General features: G+C 33.6%; 1 protein-coding gene across 3 annotated transcripts in view; it reads left to right on the top strand.

The window, feature by feature from the left end:
- Positions 1-17,784, top strand: part of LRP1B (LDL receptor related protein 1B) — a 1,950,491-nt gene that overhangs the window by 1,654,160 nt on the left and 278,547 nt on the right. For all 3 annotated transcript variants that reach the window (XM_031651763.1, XM_031651762.1, XM_031651761.1), the window contains 6 exons: positions 2,865-2,987; positions 5,095-5,214; positions 9,452-9,580; positions 12,583-12,705; positions 16,364-16,504; positions 17,589-17,776. In XM_031651763.1, coding sequence (XP_031507623.1) covers positions 2,865-2,987; positions 5,095-5,214; positions 9,452-9,580; positions 12,583-12,705; positions 16,364-16,504; positions 17,589-17,776 — 824 coding nt within the window. The remainder of the gene's footprint in view (positions 1-2,864; positions 2,988-5,094; positions 5,215-9,451; positions 9,581-12,582; positions 12,706-16,363; positions 16,505-17,588; positions 17,777-17,784) is intronic.

The following is a 17,784-nucleotide window of genomic DNA, read 5'->3' as shown; positions in this document are numbered from 1 at the left end:
TTAATTAGATCCCATTTGTCAATTTTGGCTTTTGTTGCCATTGCTTTTGGTGTTTTAGTCATGAAGTCCTTGCCCATGCCTATGTCCTGAGTGGTACTGCCAAGGGTTTCTTCTAGGGTTTTTATGGTTTTAGGTCTAACATTTAAGTCTTTAATCCATCTTGAATTAATTTTTGTATAAGATGTAAGGAAGGGATCCAGTTTCAGCTTTTTACATATGGCTAGCCTATTTTCCCAGCACCTTTTATTAAATAAAGAATCCTTTCCCCATTTCTTGTTTTTGTTAGGTTTGTCAAAGATCGATGGTTGTAGATGTGTAGTGTTATTTCTGAGGCCACTGTTCTGTTCCATTGGTCTAAATCTCTGTTTTGGTAACAGTAACTTGCTGTTTTGGTTATTGTAAACTTTTAGTGTAGTTTGAATTCAGGTAGCGTGATGTCTCCAGCTTTGTTCTTTTTGCTTAGGATTGTCTTGGCAATGTGGACTCTTTTTTAGTTCCATATGGACGTTAAAGTAGTTTTTTCCAATTCTGTGAAGAAAGTCATTGGTAGCTTGCTGGGGATGGCATTGGATCTATAAATTACCTTGAGCAGTGTGGCCATTTTTACAATATTTATTCTTCCTATGCATGAGCATGGAATGTTCTTCCATTTTTTTGTGTCTACTTTTATTTCTGGTCACGGCAGTCAGGCAAGAGAAAGAAATAAAGGGTATTCAATTAGGAAAAGAGGAAGTCAAATTGTCCCTGTTTGCAGATGATGTAAGTGTATATTTAGAAAATCTCATTGTCTCAGCCCAAAATATCCTTAAGCTGATAAGCAACTTCAAGCAAAGTCTCAGGATACAAAATCAGTGTTCAAAAATCACAAGCATTCTTATACACTGATAATAGACAAACAACCAAATCATGAGTGAACTCCCATTCACAATTGTTAGAAAGAGAATAAAATATCTAGGAATCCAACTTACAAGGGATATGAAGGACCTCTTCAAGGAGAACTACAAACCACTGCTCAACGAAACTGGCGCCAAGATTCTTAATCTAATTTTCTGATTGCAACAACACATTCTTTACCTCAGTATAACTGTAGTTAATTTTGAAATTATCTTGAGGTCAGCATATGATAGATATTAATTAAACTAATATTTTATTTTTCTTTGTTGTGATCTCCATCTCTTTCTACTATTAATAAGTTATCTTAAGAATTAACTTTCAACACTAATTGAGAATCATAAATTTTTTATTGGGTAAGAAGGAAAGGAACATGCATGCAGGATTATAAGGCAGGTGGACAGACAGGAAGCCAGCAATGGTCAGCCTAAATACTTTAGGTTAGATCCAGGAAACATCCTAAGCATCCTAAAATGTTTTAGCTTAATGCTGAATTCACTCAAAAAATGTATTTTCATCTTTAATTATATCTACAAAGTCAACATATAAAAAATAAAATGCATACATTTTTTGTTATCTTAAAATAGTCATAATAGACTATTGTAGTGTGATTGGGATATATACACTAGGGTTTACTTCCTGCTTGGCTATAGACCAAGCAGTCTAAAATCATGAAAACTTGAAGGAGCAATGGAACAGATGACACCCAATTAAAAGATAAATATAGGCTGAGTGCTGTGGCTCACACCTGTAATCCCAGCACTTTGGGAGGCCAAGGTGGGTGGATCATGAGATCAGTTCAAGACCAGCCTGACCAATATGGTAAAACCTCGTCTCTACTAAAAATACAAAAATTAGCTGAGAGTGGTGGCATGTGCCTATAGTCCCAGCTACTCAGGAGTCTGAGGCAGGGGAATCACTTGAACCTGGGAGACGGAGTTTGCAGTGAGTCAAGATTGTGCCACTGTACTTCAATATGGGTGACAGAGTGGGACTCCATCTCAAAAGAAAAAAAATAATTTTACATATAGTTACTTTTTTATGATAATTCTGGAAGGTATAATAATTTTAGATTTGCCAGTGTAACTCGTTTATTCTTCCTTAAAATACAGAATAATTGTTTAAATACTGTTGAGAAATATTCAAAATAGAGGGCCATAGAAACACTAAATTCACACTTTTCCAGAAAAGAGACACCAATGTATTATTATTTTGTGCTATGAACATGGAATTCAGAATATTTTTCACCCAAATATTATTCCTTGGCCTTAGGCTCACTGAATTTAAAGTCATATATATATATATATATATATATATATATATTTTTTTTTTTTTTTTTTTTTTTTTTGAGACAGAGTCTGGCTTAGTTGCCCAGGCTGGAGTGCAGTGGCGCGATCTCGGCTCACTGCAAGCTCCGCCTCCCGGGTTCACGCCATTCTCCTGCCTCAGCCTCCCGAGTAGCTGGGACTACAGGCGCCCGCCGCCTTGCCCGGCTAATTTTTTGCATTTTTAGTAGAGACGGGGTTTCATCGTGTTAGCCAGGATGGTCTCGATCTCCTGACCTCGTGATCCGCCCGCCTCGGACTCCCAAAGTGCTGGGATTACAGGCGTGAGCCACCGCGGCCGGCCAAAGTCGTATATATTTTTTAGCTTTATTTTATGTTTCTTAACTAAGTGCTACTCTGTTATAATTTAAACTGATTTTACATTACTATACTTTTTCTGTACGAGGACTCAATACTGGATTGCATTTGATTATCATGTCTCCTGGGTTTCTGTTCTGGGACGATTTCTCAGTCTTTCCTTTATTTTCATAACCTTGGCATTCTTTAGGAAAACATCTTAGCTCTTTTAAAGTTTACTTATTATTTATCTCTTTCAGTTCAGGGAGTATTAATGTTTTATCTACCTATATTTCAGAAGTCTAAAATTAATTTGAATTGTTTGACATTACGTTTTATATTTTATCACAGTTCAAAACAAACACAAATGTGAAGAAAATTATTTTAGTTGTCCTAGTGGGAGATGCATTTTGACTACCTGGATATGCGATGGTCAGCAAGATTGTGAGGATGGACTTGATGAATTCCACTGTGGTGAGACATTGTATTTAGCTTTAGTTTTGTTAACCTTACTATTACTTACATGTTAGTATTCTCTTATATAGGGATTTTATCCAAAATATTGTCAGCTGATTTTAAATAATTTACGTTTTTATTAGATAATAAAAAATGGTAAATATTAAAATTAAAAGAGTTTATAATGAAGACTAACACTCTTTGGTCCTAGACTTTTCTTTTAACCTTCTGTGTTTTTGTTGAATAATTACTTCCATCAGTTTATAATACAGGTGTAATAAAGTTATACCTTTTCTTAATTTATTACCTTTATGTTGTACCTAATATATTTGCTTTCTGCTATAAATTAAGGATTTGGCACGCACTACTTGTTATATTTCTCCCACCTATTATTGGCATCTGCATGGGGAATTGGGTCTAACACCCTATGGACCCTAAAACCCATGGATGCTCAAGTCCCTTATATAAAGCAGCTTAGTATTTGCATATAACCTATGCACATCCTCCTGTACATTTTAAATAACCTCTTGATTACTTATAATGCCTAATGCAATGTAAATACTGTGTTAATTGTTGTTTCATTGTATTGTTTTTATTTGTATTATATTTTATTCTTGTATTGTTATTATTTAATTTTATTTTTTCAAATACTTCTGATATCTGATTGGTTGAATCCATGGATATTAACACACACATGTGGAGAGCTGACTGAATATTATTATACTGAAATTTTCTACTGATTACATGTATGGCTTTCAATAATATACGTAAACTTCTATTTCTTTAAACTTTTGCCTTTCATCTTCTACCTCCTAATTTCTGTGTGTGTACACTTTATTTCATGTTATGTTGTCAAACTAAGAAAGCATTTTTAAATTTATTTTCTAAAATGTATGGATTTTGTGATTTGCAAATCAAAGAAATCTCCAATAGGAAAGCAAGGTATATATCACTATTTACATTTAGCACAAATAACATACACTGTGGTGAATAGAGTAGAAAAAAGATTAAAAACAGATTTTCTGTGAAATGTCAAACTCTCCTAAAAGTAAATGTCATCATGAAATGTGAAGGTGCATTTTGTTTGATTAAGATGCTATATATCTTTACATTAGAGCCAGATTTTGAACAAGACTAGCAGAGAACTTCCAAAATACCATATGTGAATTCACAATTTCTGAACAGTGGCCATTACATGATCGTAATTTTACTTTTTCCAAACTTCAGTTTTCTAATGTTCTCTATTTTACTGGTCATCTAATTAAGCATTTTAAGTGAAAATGCAAAGTTTTGCAACTGTTTGTGAAATCAAAAGCAAAATTGCTATTTTTACAAGAGTTTATATTTTGAATACCTTAATTTGGAAGGATTTTACTTTTGAATATTTTCTAGTGATAAATATGCTGGGTTAAAAGGGAGGCTAGGAATGGAGGAAAGCAATAACAAAATTGGCTTTGGAAATAAATGGAGTATGTTGTTATTATAAAAACATAATCTAGTAATAAAAATGTCAGCAACTATGCCAGTTGATTTAGGTGTTATTAGTCAGGTATAACAAACTCAAGTGTTTCCAAGGAAGCAACACAAAAACATCAGCACAGTTGCTGGATTCAAAACTGTCAGGTTGTCTTCAAGCTATAACCTCCTTAGTCGCCCACTTTTAAAAACAAACCTATCTACTGGTCAGTCCACCATATTATTACCTTACTTAGGATGTAAGATTTTTCTCTTGGCTCAAATATAGATTTAAATTTTAAAAGTATGACTCGACTACACCAGAAATATTTATTTTATATATGTTCATCACACATTAAAAAAAAAAAAAAAAAAAAAAAAGAGAACAGACAAATATACCTGGAGTAGAGTGACCAGTATTAGGACTACCTCAAAGGCAAGCCTTGTAAGAATCACGTTGAAGAAATAATGGTTGTATAAACTGGAAACACAGGGGAAATATGCAAGCTGATGCCAAAATTTCTTAGAATTATCATAGAGAAGAAGAATTTGGCTTCTTTTATTATAGGATGGTTGATTTTAGCAGAGTCTAAGAATGAATCTTCTCATTGTCGGATCTGTTGTAAGACAGTCTCAACCTGATTAGTTTTTCCTTTTGTTTGTTTTCTAGATTCTTCCTGCTCTTGGAACCAATTTGCTTGTTCTGCACAAAAATGTATTTCTAAGCATTGGATTTGTGATGGAGAGGATGATTGTGGGGATGGATTAGATGAAAGTGATAGCATTTGTGGTGAGTTGTCTATTTTCTGTCCTCAATCAGTTTTTAAGCATTATATATGCTCTATAATTTTAGAGCATGCACAAAATTTGCTAATTTATTAAAATTAACATACAATGTATGTGTACACTTCTAGGTAGCTGTTTTTATTATTTTCATGACAATCCATTTTCTATTATTTTTTATACATAAAGCTGTTATTCAATATTCGGTGTTTTTCCTTAATATTACCACAATAAATGTATTTGTACACTTTATGTGTAGTTTTCAGTGACTTCTTTGAAGCAAATATCAAAGACTGAGATTACAGGGTCAAATAATCAAACAATTTTTTTCATGATGCATCCTATATACCACTGTTAGCCTCCAAAATTAGTATACTAAAATATACTGCCATCACCCACACATGCTGTTTATGTGCATATGTTGTGTGTTATAGTCATTCTTATTGCTGAATTGTTTTAAATAAGAAGTAAAGGAAGATGGCTATTTTATATGATATTAAAATGCACTTTAAAATGTAGCTTTATAGGATTAGAGGTATTAGTATCAAATATCTGTATTTACTATATGTCAACTATAAGGTCAGTATAATTGCTTTTTAATATTCACAAATATTTAACAAATAGTTACATAGAATTATTCACTGAGTTTCCTAAGGGGTAAAAGAAGGAAACAAGCTAATCTTTAATTTTTTTTTTTCTAACTGGCTAAGAATTTCACTAATTTGTGTAGATGTCTTTTGGTTGTCTATGTAATCTATTTCTGTGTATACGTTCGTACCTGTAGATACATATTCTTTACTCATTACATCAGCCTTTGGTGGCAGCTGTTACCATCCTCTTTTAGGAAGAGAACGACCCAAATCATTGAATAAGGTGTATGTATAGATTTTAGTGCATTTAACACCTCTTTTAAACTTCAGGGTTTGTGGACTGCTATTTGTGTCACAAACATGGAGAAAGGTAGTATTTTATAGTATTCAAGCTAAACTGAAGTTCTTTGTAAACAATATGAAATTGGAGATATTCTTGAAAGCAGGCGATTTATTTTCTTGTATTTAAGTCACTCAAAATCTACTTTTTACTTACACAGCTGAAACAATCTACAGTTATGCCACAGACAAATAGAAAGATCACTATCAAAAAGCTATGAAAGAAAAAAAGTCAGTAGCCAATTAGATGTCTGACAGTCTGTTTCTCTTTGCTATTATTTTTAAAAATAATTTTAATAAAATAATTACCTACTTACAATAGGATGAACACGGTTTCAATCTCTAAAATTATCTTACCTTTGACTTTTGTTAACCTCTGCACTAAATGGCCCCATTGATAACACTGCACTTTCTGAATGGACACAATATTATAGGGGCAAAAATCTCTAAAGTCGTGTAGAGGTGAGTTCTCCCACATCTGCATTTGCAAGCTGTGTAATCGTAGACCGCTTCGTTTTATTCCTTATTTTGATGATTCCTTACCTATTAATTGGATACAAAAAGATTTATCCCTATATAACTATATACCTAGTATGATCATCTAACATAACCAATGCACACTATATTTATGAGGTTTTTCTGATTTTATTTCTCCTGCCTCATTTCTTTGTCAAAGTATTGTCAGTGTCCTAATAATGCTTTTTTATTAAAGACTAATAAGAAAATGGACATGTTTACCTGCAATCAAAATACTGAGCTAATTTGCTTTAATTATGAGCTATATTTTATGTACTAACTACCAAGCTTGAGACACATAAAGAAAATACTGCTTTAGACCAATCATCTGCCAATGAACTGAACCTCATATTTTAGAACAGGAAAATAATTTTATAAATAATGTATCTCACTTGCTTTCAACCTTTCGGGTGCAAAAGATCCTTCTCAGAAGTGTGTTAAAAATGTAGTTTCCCAATTTCCAATTCAAAATATTCTGATACAGGATGTAAACACGTTCTTTATTGATATGCATAGAGTGATTCTGATCTGGAATATTGAGGGTCCATTTTGAAAACCATGGTCTAGTTTATTTCCATCTTTTGAGAGATGAAAAAAGAGAAACTCACAGAAATTAATAAATTTGCCTGAGGTCACTCAGATAATTAAGTGTGACAGAGGTATGAGCAGAATTCAGGTTCCGAAATATTAAATAGGATAGTGACTCTTATCAATCAAATATTATCCGAGTGGGCGTGCAAGATGGATCTAGTGGAATTTATCAACATGTCTTTCTTCTCCCTAGGGATTCTTTTCCCTGAGGAAGGCAATATGTCTCCAGATGGCAGTGGCAACTATGAAATAAAGTCATGAATTTTTTCTTTGGGCCATTTTCTTCCCAATTGACTATGATGTTTTGGCATGTTCTTAACACAAAATCTGTTGAATACTATCAAGGGAGCCAGAAAATTAGCTACAAAGAGCCTTATGCCATTTTATAGCTGGAGTATCTTAGTAATTATCCAGTCATACACATCATTTTAAAGATAGGGTAATTCAGGCGCTAGTCTTCACCAAGGTCATACAGAATTAGATTTCTCCACTGCCAAATAAGGGCTCTTTCTATCAGACTGCCTTGAGAACAAATTAAAGTGATAATATGGCAGTAGACAAATTTTACATTTATCAAAACTTCCTTAAGAGAAAAAAATGCAGTTACAAAAATCTCAAGCTAAACAGTAAAAATGTTATACAAAGCATTGAATTGAGAATATAATAGTAAAAAGGACACTTTATGTTTTCACGACAAGCTTAAAAAGGATAGATAAGGAGGAATAATATAAAAATATTTTCTGTGGAAAGAGAATTTATTATAGAAAATACTAAAGACATACTAGTTAGCAAACAAAATCATTTTTAAATGAAAGTACCTTTATTTAATAGATTATTTTCTAACTTCTTCCAGTATTATATAACATGCTAAACTCCGTTCTATTAAATAGATCCTCAATTAAATAAGCAAATCTAGATTACTGGGGGATTTGTCAACATTCACACTTCATCCTTTCCTTCAGGTAAGGTATATGTCCAGAACAGGTATGTTAATGTTGCAAAAGACTCCTCGAGGATTGTATTGTGATACCCCACTGCTTACCATATTGAAAACATTACCTCAAAAAGAATTTTCTGCTCCTAACAACTCTGGCTGAAAAGTAAGAGGATAAATGATAATCCAATTAAAACACATTGGCTACTGCTTTCAATTGTTAGAAACAAATATTTTTCATCTAGTTACTTATATTTTCTTCCTGGAGATAATATTCTATTTTCAACAATTCAACAAGTTTCTTTTTTAGCATCTATTCTGGATAACTTTGGGTCATAAGAAAGTACAATTTTTTTAAAAACAGAGATTTAGGATTCACTCAGGTACTTTTATAAACAAACAGAACATTCAAAACGTTCATTGTATATAACTGCACAGGGACTAGGAAAACATCAGGAGAGAGGGTCATTTGACATATGGCCACCCTATGATCATAAATGGAAGGAAAGAGGAACCTTTTGTACTTAAGAGTCCAAATCAACAAGCATTTTTTGAAAGACATTATCATGCAAATAAAGAAACATTGCAATGATAGAGCAAAGGTAGATTCCAAGTATTATGCATGAAAAAATAGAATGTGCATACATTTATTCTTTTGGTACTACAGGATGGAGAGTAATAATAATGACGTGAGTGGTCAAAAGATGGTGCTTAGGATTCAGCGGGTTCTGGACTCCTAGTGCAGCATGGGGAATCATGTGAAACTTGTGACTTTCTGCAAGCTTTTCAACTTCTCCGAGCCTTGGTTTTCTTTTCTGTAAAAACATACTAATAATAGTTCTATGGGTTGGGCTTATTGTATGGATTAAATGAGTTAATATGTTAAGTGCTTAGCACATATTAAGCAATAAAAATAGCATTATTTCAATTACTGTTATTTTTCTAGTTTCAGTCTTTTAGAAATGTTATCTCAGTGTATTCACAATTCTATGATATTTCTATGCTTTGCCACGTTTTACAAGGATAAAATACATTATTTTCTGCCTTGTAGCTTTAAGAAATATAACACTATAGCTAGGAAATAATACCTTCTTAGATAAAAATGTGTAGACGACTACACGGGAAGAATGATGTTTAATGATTCCCAATAACTACGATCGCCTCTTTATAAGCAACATTCTTCTGCCTCCCCCCTTACTACAGAAAATGTAAATGGTAGACATTTTCCAGTGGACACACAGTGGTCTTAATGGCATTATGTTTTTGCGTTTCAGGTGCCGCAACCTGTGCTGCTGACATGTTCAGCTGCCAGGGCTCTCATGCCTGTGTGCCCCGACATTGGCTTTGTGATGGTGAAAGGGACTGTCCAAATGGAAGCGATGAGCTTTCCACAGCAGGCTGCGGTATGAACACTGGCCAGGGCTGCATGTCAAAGAAAACTGCTATAGCATCCTTGGATGTTTGTTTTTGTAGTATTTGACGTAGCACATTTCCCATTGCTTTCCCAATTCCTGGGCCCGTAGGTAGTACTGGACTTAACCAGGTGGGATGTTGTTATCACAGTAGTTCTGCAACCTCTTTAACTACTGTTCAATGTTTCAAACATGCGCAGTCAGATTACCCATTTTAAAACCATTTTGATAAACACAGACTTATCATTTCACTTCTCAGCTAATGTAACTGCACTTTATGTGTACGAGTACAGTAGGTTTGGTACTTTCTCTTTTGCGTCGTCCACCACCATCCCTCCTGAAGGCTTTTAGATTGTCTATTATAGAAACTCTGGGAATGACTTCTCTGATCCTAAATAACTACTGATCAGGAGGTCAGTAAACACCTATTAGTCCTAAGGATAGGGTATTAACCCTTGGGTCGTGTAAAAATAGTATGGATATAGCCGAATGAAGCTGAGGGATCAGAAGAGCACCTTCGGAGGTCAGACAATTTACTAAGTTTCTGACTCTAAGTCACCTCAGGAAATTTTCAGGGTATTACTCAACAGTAAACTTTTAGATGAATTCCTTTGCATGATCAGGAGGATGAAGGGACTGCATATTTGAATGCAGATCACAAGGTCACATAGGGGATCTGTTGGGCTGAGCAACTTGTCAGAAATAATGCTGCGAACTCCACTTGTTAAAATGAATTATGCCAGTCATCTCTCCAATGGCCTGCCTTCACATCTTTTGTATTTGAAGCCATAATGTAAGAGAGAGTGTGTGTGTGTGTGTATGCGCGCGTGCGCGTGTGCATGTGTGTGCACGTGTACATGAGGAATAGTTAAAGCAGAAAAGAAAAAAGAAAACTTCGAGGCAGACCTATGTGCCCAGAACTCATACTATTGTTGTAGAATAATTCGCTTTGATCTTGAAACTGATATGTGTGTCTGTGAAGGTCAATGGGGCCACTGAGGGCTACGTAATAAAGGATTATGCGTCAATTCAGGGATCCAGATGGTCCCAGTATGCTGTTGCTATTGTAGCAAGTTAACACTCTGGGAGGCATATTAACACTTTTGGACCACATGGGTACTATTAAGTAAATTATGTTAAAATGCAGCAAATTGTACTCAAGTGATCTGAAAGTGTTAATGCCAAATAAGTCACTGTTGCTCAGTGTTTTAAAGATTAATTCATGTATTGGAATTGGTGTAATTCACCTGAGTTATCCAAGCTGGCATACAGTTCAAAGTTAAGAGGAGTTAGTAAAATCAGAATTTTACTCTGATTACAAGAGGCAGTTGTTCATGCTACTTCTCTGTGGCTTCTATACAACTTTAAAAAACTCTTTGTTAAAAGTAAATTATGCCTGATTACGTTATAAAAACCCTTATGTTTTACCTACACTATGTCAATAATTTCTGAGATAAAGGGAGAGATTTATTGGTTCATGGAGCCTGGGACAGTCTGGGGAGAAGGGGCTACAGGCAATGGGAAAGAATATTGATAATACCTGTATCTTAAGTGTTAAAGTGATGTATATAAAATATACTATTCCAATCACAAAGAAATATTATGTAAAATATCCTACTAATATGTAAAATGCCTCATGGAATGATTTCAAGAAAAAGTGATGATATTATCTGAGTCTTGAGGGACAAAGAAGGAGAAAGGTGTTTCATGGGGAGAAAAGTGCTTATTAAGACGTGGAATGGAGAAATGGAAGACACCTAAGTTTTTCAAGTACCCGCGTTACATATCAATTATTGTAATTGTTGCTGTTATTTGCATTATTGAATTCCCACAATATTGTAGTGAACTGTTTTGAGGAATCTGCCAAAAATAATTATTATATAAATAGGAGTTTAAAGAGCACCTAGACATTTATTAAATACTTCAAATGAGCCAAATCTGCTTCACATACGTTATCTATTCCTTATAAGAAATTTATCAGATATATTTTTTATCCCTATTAAATAGATAAAGAAACAAATGCACCAAGAAGATAAATTGCTTCCTTAAGAATACAAATATAAGTGCCACAGCCACTTTCTGCAAAACTTTTCTCTTTACAGCATTCTACAATAGCATATGGCAAATTATTGCTATTTGCAATACCCCAAACCTTGAGTCCTGCATAGCATTTACCTTTTAAATATAAGCAAAGATTACTGAAAATATTTGAATGAGCCTTGCAAACCTCTTATTATTCTATGCATGTGGTATTAATTTTTTTCTTTCTCTGCACTAGTTATGTTCTTTTGAATTTTTGCTGAAATTTTATTGATCACTTGGATCAACCATTTTTCCCACTTGTTGGAACATTGCTTTCATGGATCAATATTCCTAAAGGGTCAATATTCCATTTCATTTGTGTGGTACTTATGGTGGGACTGATGACATCAAAGATCTTACCTTTACCTAATTCAACACCCCACTCTGGAAGTTATCAAAAAGTTTTATTTTATTTTTTTAAAGACAATAACATTCTAAACCTTCTCAGTTTTCTTTACACTTCCTTTATGAACATTAATATTGTTCTTTGCAGGTCTATTTTTCACAAGGTAGCAACATTGTTATTACTTTACCAGCATTACTGTAGGCATAAGTTAAAAAAAAAAAAACAGAATATTATTAGCTGAGATATTTTTTCTAACATATGAACATTTGAATTCATCCTTCACCAAATTTAAAATAGCTACATGGCTTGAATTCAGGGTCACTCTGGAATAGTTGAATTCATGAATACTAAATCCTTAAATTATGTGTATTTATATTCAGACATTCTAATATAAATACATATGCAATTATTAGCTCATCTGATGTATTGAATATTATGCAAAGTTTTCTTTTTCTCAGTAACTATGAGTTATTGGATATGATTTTACATATTCCCCAAGCTCCTAATATGGGAGAAGATAAAATATGTGCTAATCTAACTTTATTTTTTGTGATGTCTTTGTTAGCTCCCAATAATACATGTGATGAAAATGCTTTCATGTGCCATAATAAAGTATGCATTCCCAAGCAATTTGTTTGTGACCATGATGACGACTGTGGAGATGGCTCTGATGAGTCACCACAGTGTGGTAAGTACATCTAAAACTTCATGAAGGAGATTCCTAGGCTAAGAGTCTTTCAAAAGTAGCATGTAAATAAATAACTAAAGCAACAAACAAACACATTTCTTAGTGTCTTCAAGAGCCAGTGAATTCAGTAATAGAAAATCACAGCACCTATAACTTATTTAAGCTCTAGCATTTATTTGGAAATCATACCTGTTTGCAGTATATTTGCATCAGTATATTGGAAAATGTTTATAAAAATGTCTTTGGGCCGGGTGTGGTGGCTCATGCATGTAGTCCTAGCACTTTGGGAGGCTGAGGCAGGTGGATCACCTGAGGTCAGGAGTTTGAGACCAGCCTGGCCAACATGGTGAAACCCCATCTCTACCAAAAATACAAAAATTAGTTCGGCATGGTGGCACTAGCCTGTAGTCCCAGCTACTCCGGAGGCTGAGGCAGGAGAATTGCTTGTACCCAGGAAGTGGAGGTCACAGTGAGCTGAGATTATGCCACTGCACTCCAGCCTGGGTGACAGAGTGAGACTCCATCTCAAAATAAATACATTAAAAAAAAAATCTTTAGTTTAATATATTTTGAAATACTTGAAATCTGAAGACGGTATATCGCTGGCTTGTTCAGTTGTATAGCCAAATTAAATATTTGAGTAAAAAAAGAATATAATTCAGAATTATCAGAAACACCAGATACTTAATATTTTCTACTATTTATCTTTTGATGTATTCAATGATTTGATAAAATGTAATATTATCATGAAATGTATATTGCCTTTACATATATTTTTCTACATGTTATATATAATATCTATACAACATATAACTTTAATGATAACATCAATATATTAAAAATGCTCTGTTGAAGTTGAACTCTAATGTGAACATAATGTTTTTGTAAAATATTTGAATGCGTAGACATGAACAAATGTATGCAATGAATAGCTGTGAACTTTATATATGCTCAGAGAAGGCAACAGATTTAGTGCCTTCCTTTGTCCTCCCTGTGCAGTGTCTATAGCCTTGGCCTTTGATATGAACCTCACTGAAATTAGTGGGTATCAATTTTTATGATTATTTCAGCATGAAGTCATACATTTGATGTGATATTTTTAAGGCTACATCATAGCACAAGATATAAATCTGAAGCAGAGTTATATCTGATTGAATACCTCCCCTCTGCTAGACATTATATTTGGTTGATACAGAGATGAATGAGACAGAGAGACCCCACTTGGAAAAGTCACAGACAAATGGAAAAAACAGAAATTCAATGTAGTACAATAACATACTATGTCAAATAGAAATGAGAATCACAATGAGATCAGAGCTGAGAAGAATAGTTCTTGAGGGAGGCACTAAAGAATAGAAGCAGGGAATGTTAGTAAGAGGAAGTCCTATGTAATGCTAGAGAGCATGGTGTGGTGGTTAATAGCATGAACCCCAGAGCTGGAGAGCCTGGGTTCAAGTCCTGGATCTTCCACTTAACAGCTATGTGACCTTGAAAAGGTCATTTCACTTCCCTGGGCCTCAGTTTTCCATCTGTAAAATGTGCTTAATAACAAGGCTTAAATGTTAGGACTGTTCAGAGAATTAAATAAATTTATATTTTTAAAGTTCTTAGAGCAGTTTCAGGAACAGTAAATTCTATATGTGTTTACAAAGACTGTAAATTGAGATGGGTGAGGAATAGCAATTAGTCTTCTGTTAATTAAGTGGAAGTTTAAAAAGTTGAAGTTAGATTTGAAAAAGGCTGAAATACAGTGTCAGAGAATTTGTATTTAATTATTTTGTCTCTCAGAGGCCATTGCACATTTTGACACAAGAGAATGAAATGTTACAGTCACATTTTTGTTTTAGAACCACATTTTTTCACCAGAGTAGGAGAAATACTGCCACGGAGCAAAGGAGTCATAGAGGGAAATAAACTAGTTAGGGGGTTATTGTGATAGTTCTGATGATTAATGACGTGGTTTTGAACCAGGTTGAGAATGGTGGAGTGGAAGGTACAGAATGTGTCAGACTTCAGTTACAGTAGGACATGGAGGATAAAAGGGTATTTCTAGCTTGGATGACTTGGTAATTGCTGCTATTAATGAGTGTTGAGATACAAGAGGTTAAGGGTTAATTTTGTCGATAAGATGTGAGATGTAATAAAGACTTTATTGTGGACATTTTGAATATGAGGTGTTAATCAATCACATAAAGCTATATAGTGAGTGTGTGATAATTTAATTCTAGATCAGAAGTACAACAAGGACAAGTAATATTAACTTTCTGTCCATCAGCCTAAAGGTGGCATGAAAATAAAGACCGAACATTGAAGTTAGGGCTTCACTGGCAACATTTTAGAATGGAACAGGAGAGGACTTCATACAGAAGGAAAATAAGGGAACAGCAAGATCAAAGTTGTAAAGAAGCCAAGGAAGGTAGACTGTGAATATCATTAAGTCAGGAAACTCTTTCTAAGATAGTGTGGTCAGAAACATAAAATGCTGCAAAAAGGTAAAGTAAATAGGAGGCCAAGATCCAGAATTTGACACTTGGCACTTGGTGTTTGTTATCTCTAAGAGGAATTTCAGAAGATAGAGGTCACAGAAATGAAATGTTGATTGATTAGAGATGAACTGCAGGCAAGTAAGTGGAAGCAAGATTGGGCAATAAAGAGACGAGAAATGGGCTGGTAAGAGGTGTATAGATAGATTTTTATTGTTATTAGACTGGACAAGACTTCAGTGTATTTATTAAATGAGAAGAAGGAGCTGGTGAAGGAGGAGAGAGAGGGAAGAAATGCTAGGGAAGCTGAGGCTATTAAACTATCTAGTTTAACCATTCCAATATGAAAACAATTTAAATTAAATACTCATTATTAAGTATATTTTCTGTTGGAATTATGTTTATTTCTTAAGCCATAAAAATCTTACCCCTTCCCACTTAAAACAGAGAATTTACCCAGATTTATCAGAAAGTTCTACTAGGAATAACTGTTTTTATTGTTGACAAACTTAGAAAAAAATCATTATAAAACAATGTTGAAAATCAAATAAGTTGTACTTACAAATAGACATAGATATTAACTTTTCAAAAATGATTTTTTTTTATAATTTGAATAAAGGTTTTAATGACCCTAAGAAGCGATATATAGGATAATTATAATAGTTTTTGTTCTTATTGCTCTAAAATTGACTTTTAAATTTTTCTCATTTTAACAATGTTTTTACACATTGAATACGGCTTTCTAAACATAAACATGATATCAGAGCTTCTGAGAATTATCATTATAGCTCAGAATTATAGCTCATATGTTCTCGTATTATACCTAACCAAGCTAATTCTAATAGCTTTCATTTTCATTTTCCATTCTAAGAGATATTATTGAGATCTAGATGATAGGTGAAAAGAAATGGTATAGTCAAGGATCACTTTCTTGTTTCTTCACCTTGAAATAATAAGAATGTCTGTTTCCAACTTGAGTTTTTGAATCATAGTTCTACTTCCAAAGCACAAATATCTCTTGCAACTATAACCACTGTTACAGAAAGAAATGAGAAACATTTCTCATAGGAGACAAGAGTAATCCACATTAATCAGATGTAGTGTGCATTGAGGAGATGACATTTCAATTAGTATTGGTTATATGAATTAGTCAAATGTTTTTTCTCTGTCTCTAGGATACCGACAGTGTGGTACAGAAGAATTTAGTTGTGCTGATGGGCGGTGTCTTCTAAATACTCAATGGCAGTGTGATGGAGACTTTGATTGTCCTGACCATTCTGATGAAGCACCTTTAAATCCAAAGTGTAAAAGTGCAGGTATAGAAATAGATACAATACCAGGTTTATTCTAAAGTGTTTTCAGTGGAAAAATTGTTATTTTCTGTCTAGTATAGTATTCAATGAAAGAAAATGCAAATTATTAAGCATGTGATGTATCTCGTGACACCATGCAGGGTACTAGTAATTGACTATGTGGGAAACTAGTTTTGGAAGTTTAAGTCTGTGTCAGAAATATAAAGATTTGAGGCAGTGGTACTGCTGAATTCACCATCCTGTCTTCCCCACTGCCAAAAATTCATTATATCTTAATATATGAGTTTATATGAGAATAATTTCACTGTATTGGCCTATTTGAAAATTCAAATGCAAAAAAGTTAAAATTTACTGAGAAGTTGTCTGTATTATTCATAATTAGGCAAAATGAAACAAATTGCATATCATTTGAGTATACATATATTAAAAACTTGGTCTATTTATCACTTCTCTATTCCAAATACTAAATATGTAATAATATATTATAGAATATATTCAATAACTTTTTTTCTCATGGACTTTACATGATAATAGGCTTTCTTTTAGCGTGTATGATGATGAGTATTGTTCAAGTCATCCGGCTATTTTCCATAGCTATATTTGGAACACCTATTATTCACCACTGATGTCTGTTTTATACCCTGACTTCAAAATGTCAATGTTATATTTCTAGGAAGAAAAGAATTTAGGAATATCTACCTATTCTAGATTCTTAATTTTTAGTGACATATAATTTCTCAGAGACCTATGGCTTGAGGGAATTATCAAACTATCATTATGCTTTTGAACTCATTCTTCACAAAATAGAGGAGGCAGAAATAGTTCATTAATTTTACTATGGAGGTTTATTTTGATAATTAATTTTCATGGTCAAGCTATATTTGCAATAAGTGTTGAACATGAAAGTGCAGTTTGCCCTTGGTTTTCTGAACTTTATAAAATATTATACTGAATATGTAAAGCATTTTATATATACTTTATTATGATTTTTGACACGTTTATCATATTTGTGAATGTTTTCAACAATTGCAGTATAAAACAATGGCATGCCCTTTATGTTCCATTTGTTTGTTTGTTTTTCTTCCAGAACAGTCATGCAACAGTTCATTTTTTATGTGCAAAAATGGCAGGTGCATTCCCAGTGGAGGTCTTTGCAACAATAAGGATGACTGTGGCGATGGTTCAGATGAGAGAAACTGCCATATAAATGAATGTTTGAGTAAGAAAGTCAGTGGATGTTCTCAAGACTGTCAAGACCTTCCAATCAGTTATAAGGTAGGTAC

The sequence above is a fragment of the Papio anubis genome, chromosome 10 (assembly GCF_008728515.1).
Source record: "Papio anubis isolate 15944 chromosome 10, Panubis1.0, whole genome shotgun sequence".
Lineage (NCBI taxonomy): Eukaryota > Metazoa > Chordata > Mammalia > Primates > Cercopithecidae > Papio > Papio anubis.
Note: the sequence above shows the minus strand (reverse complement) of the source record. Positions and strands in the feature narration are given on the sequence as shown.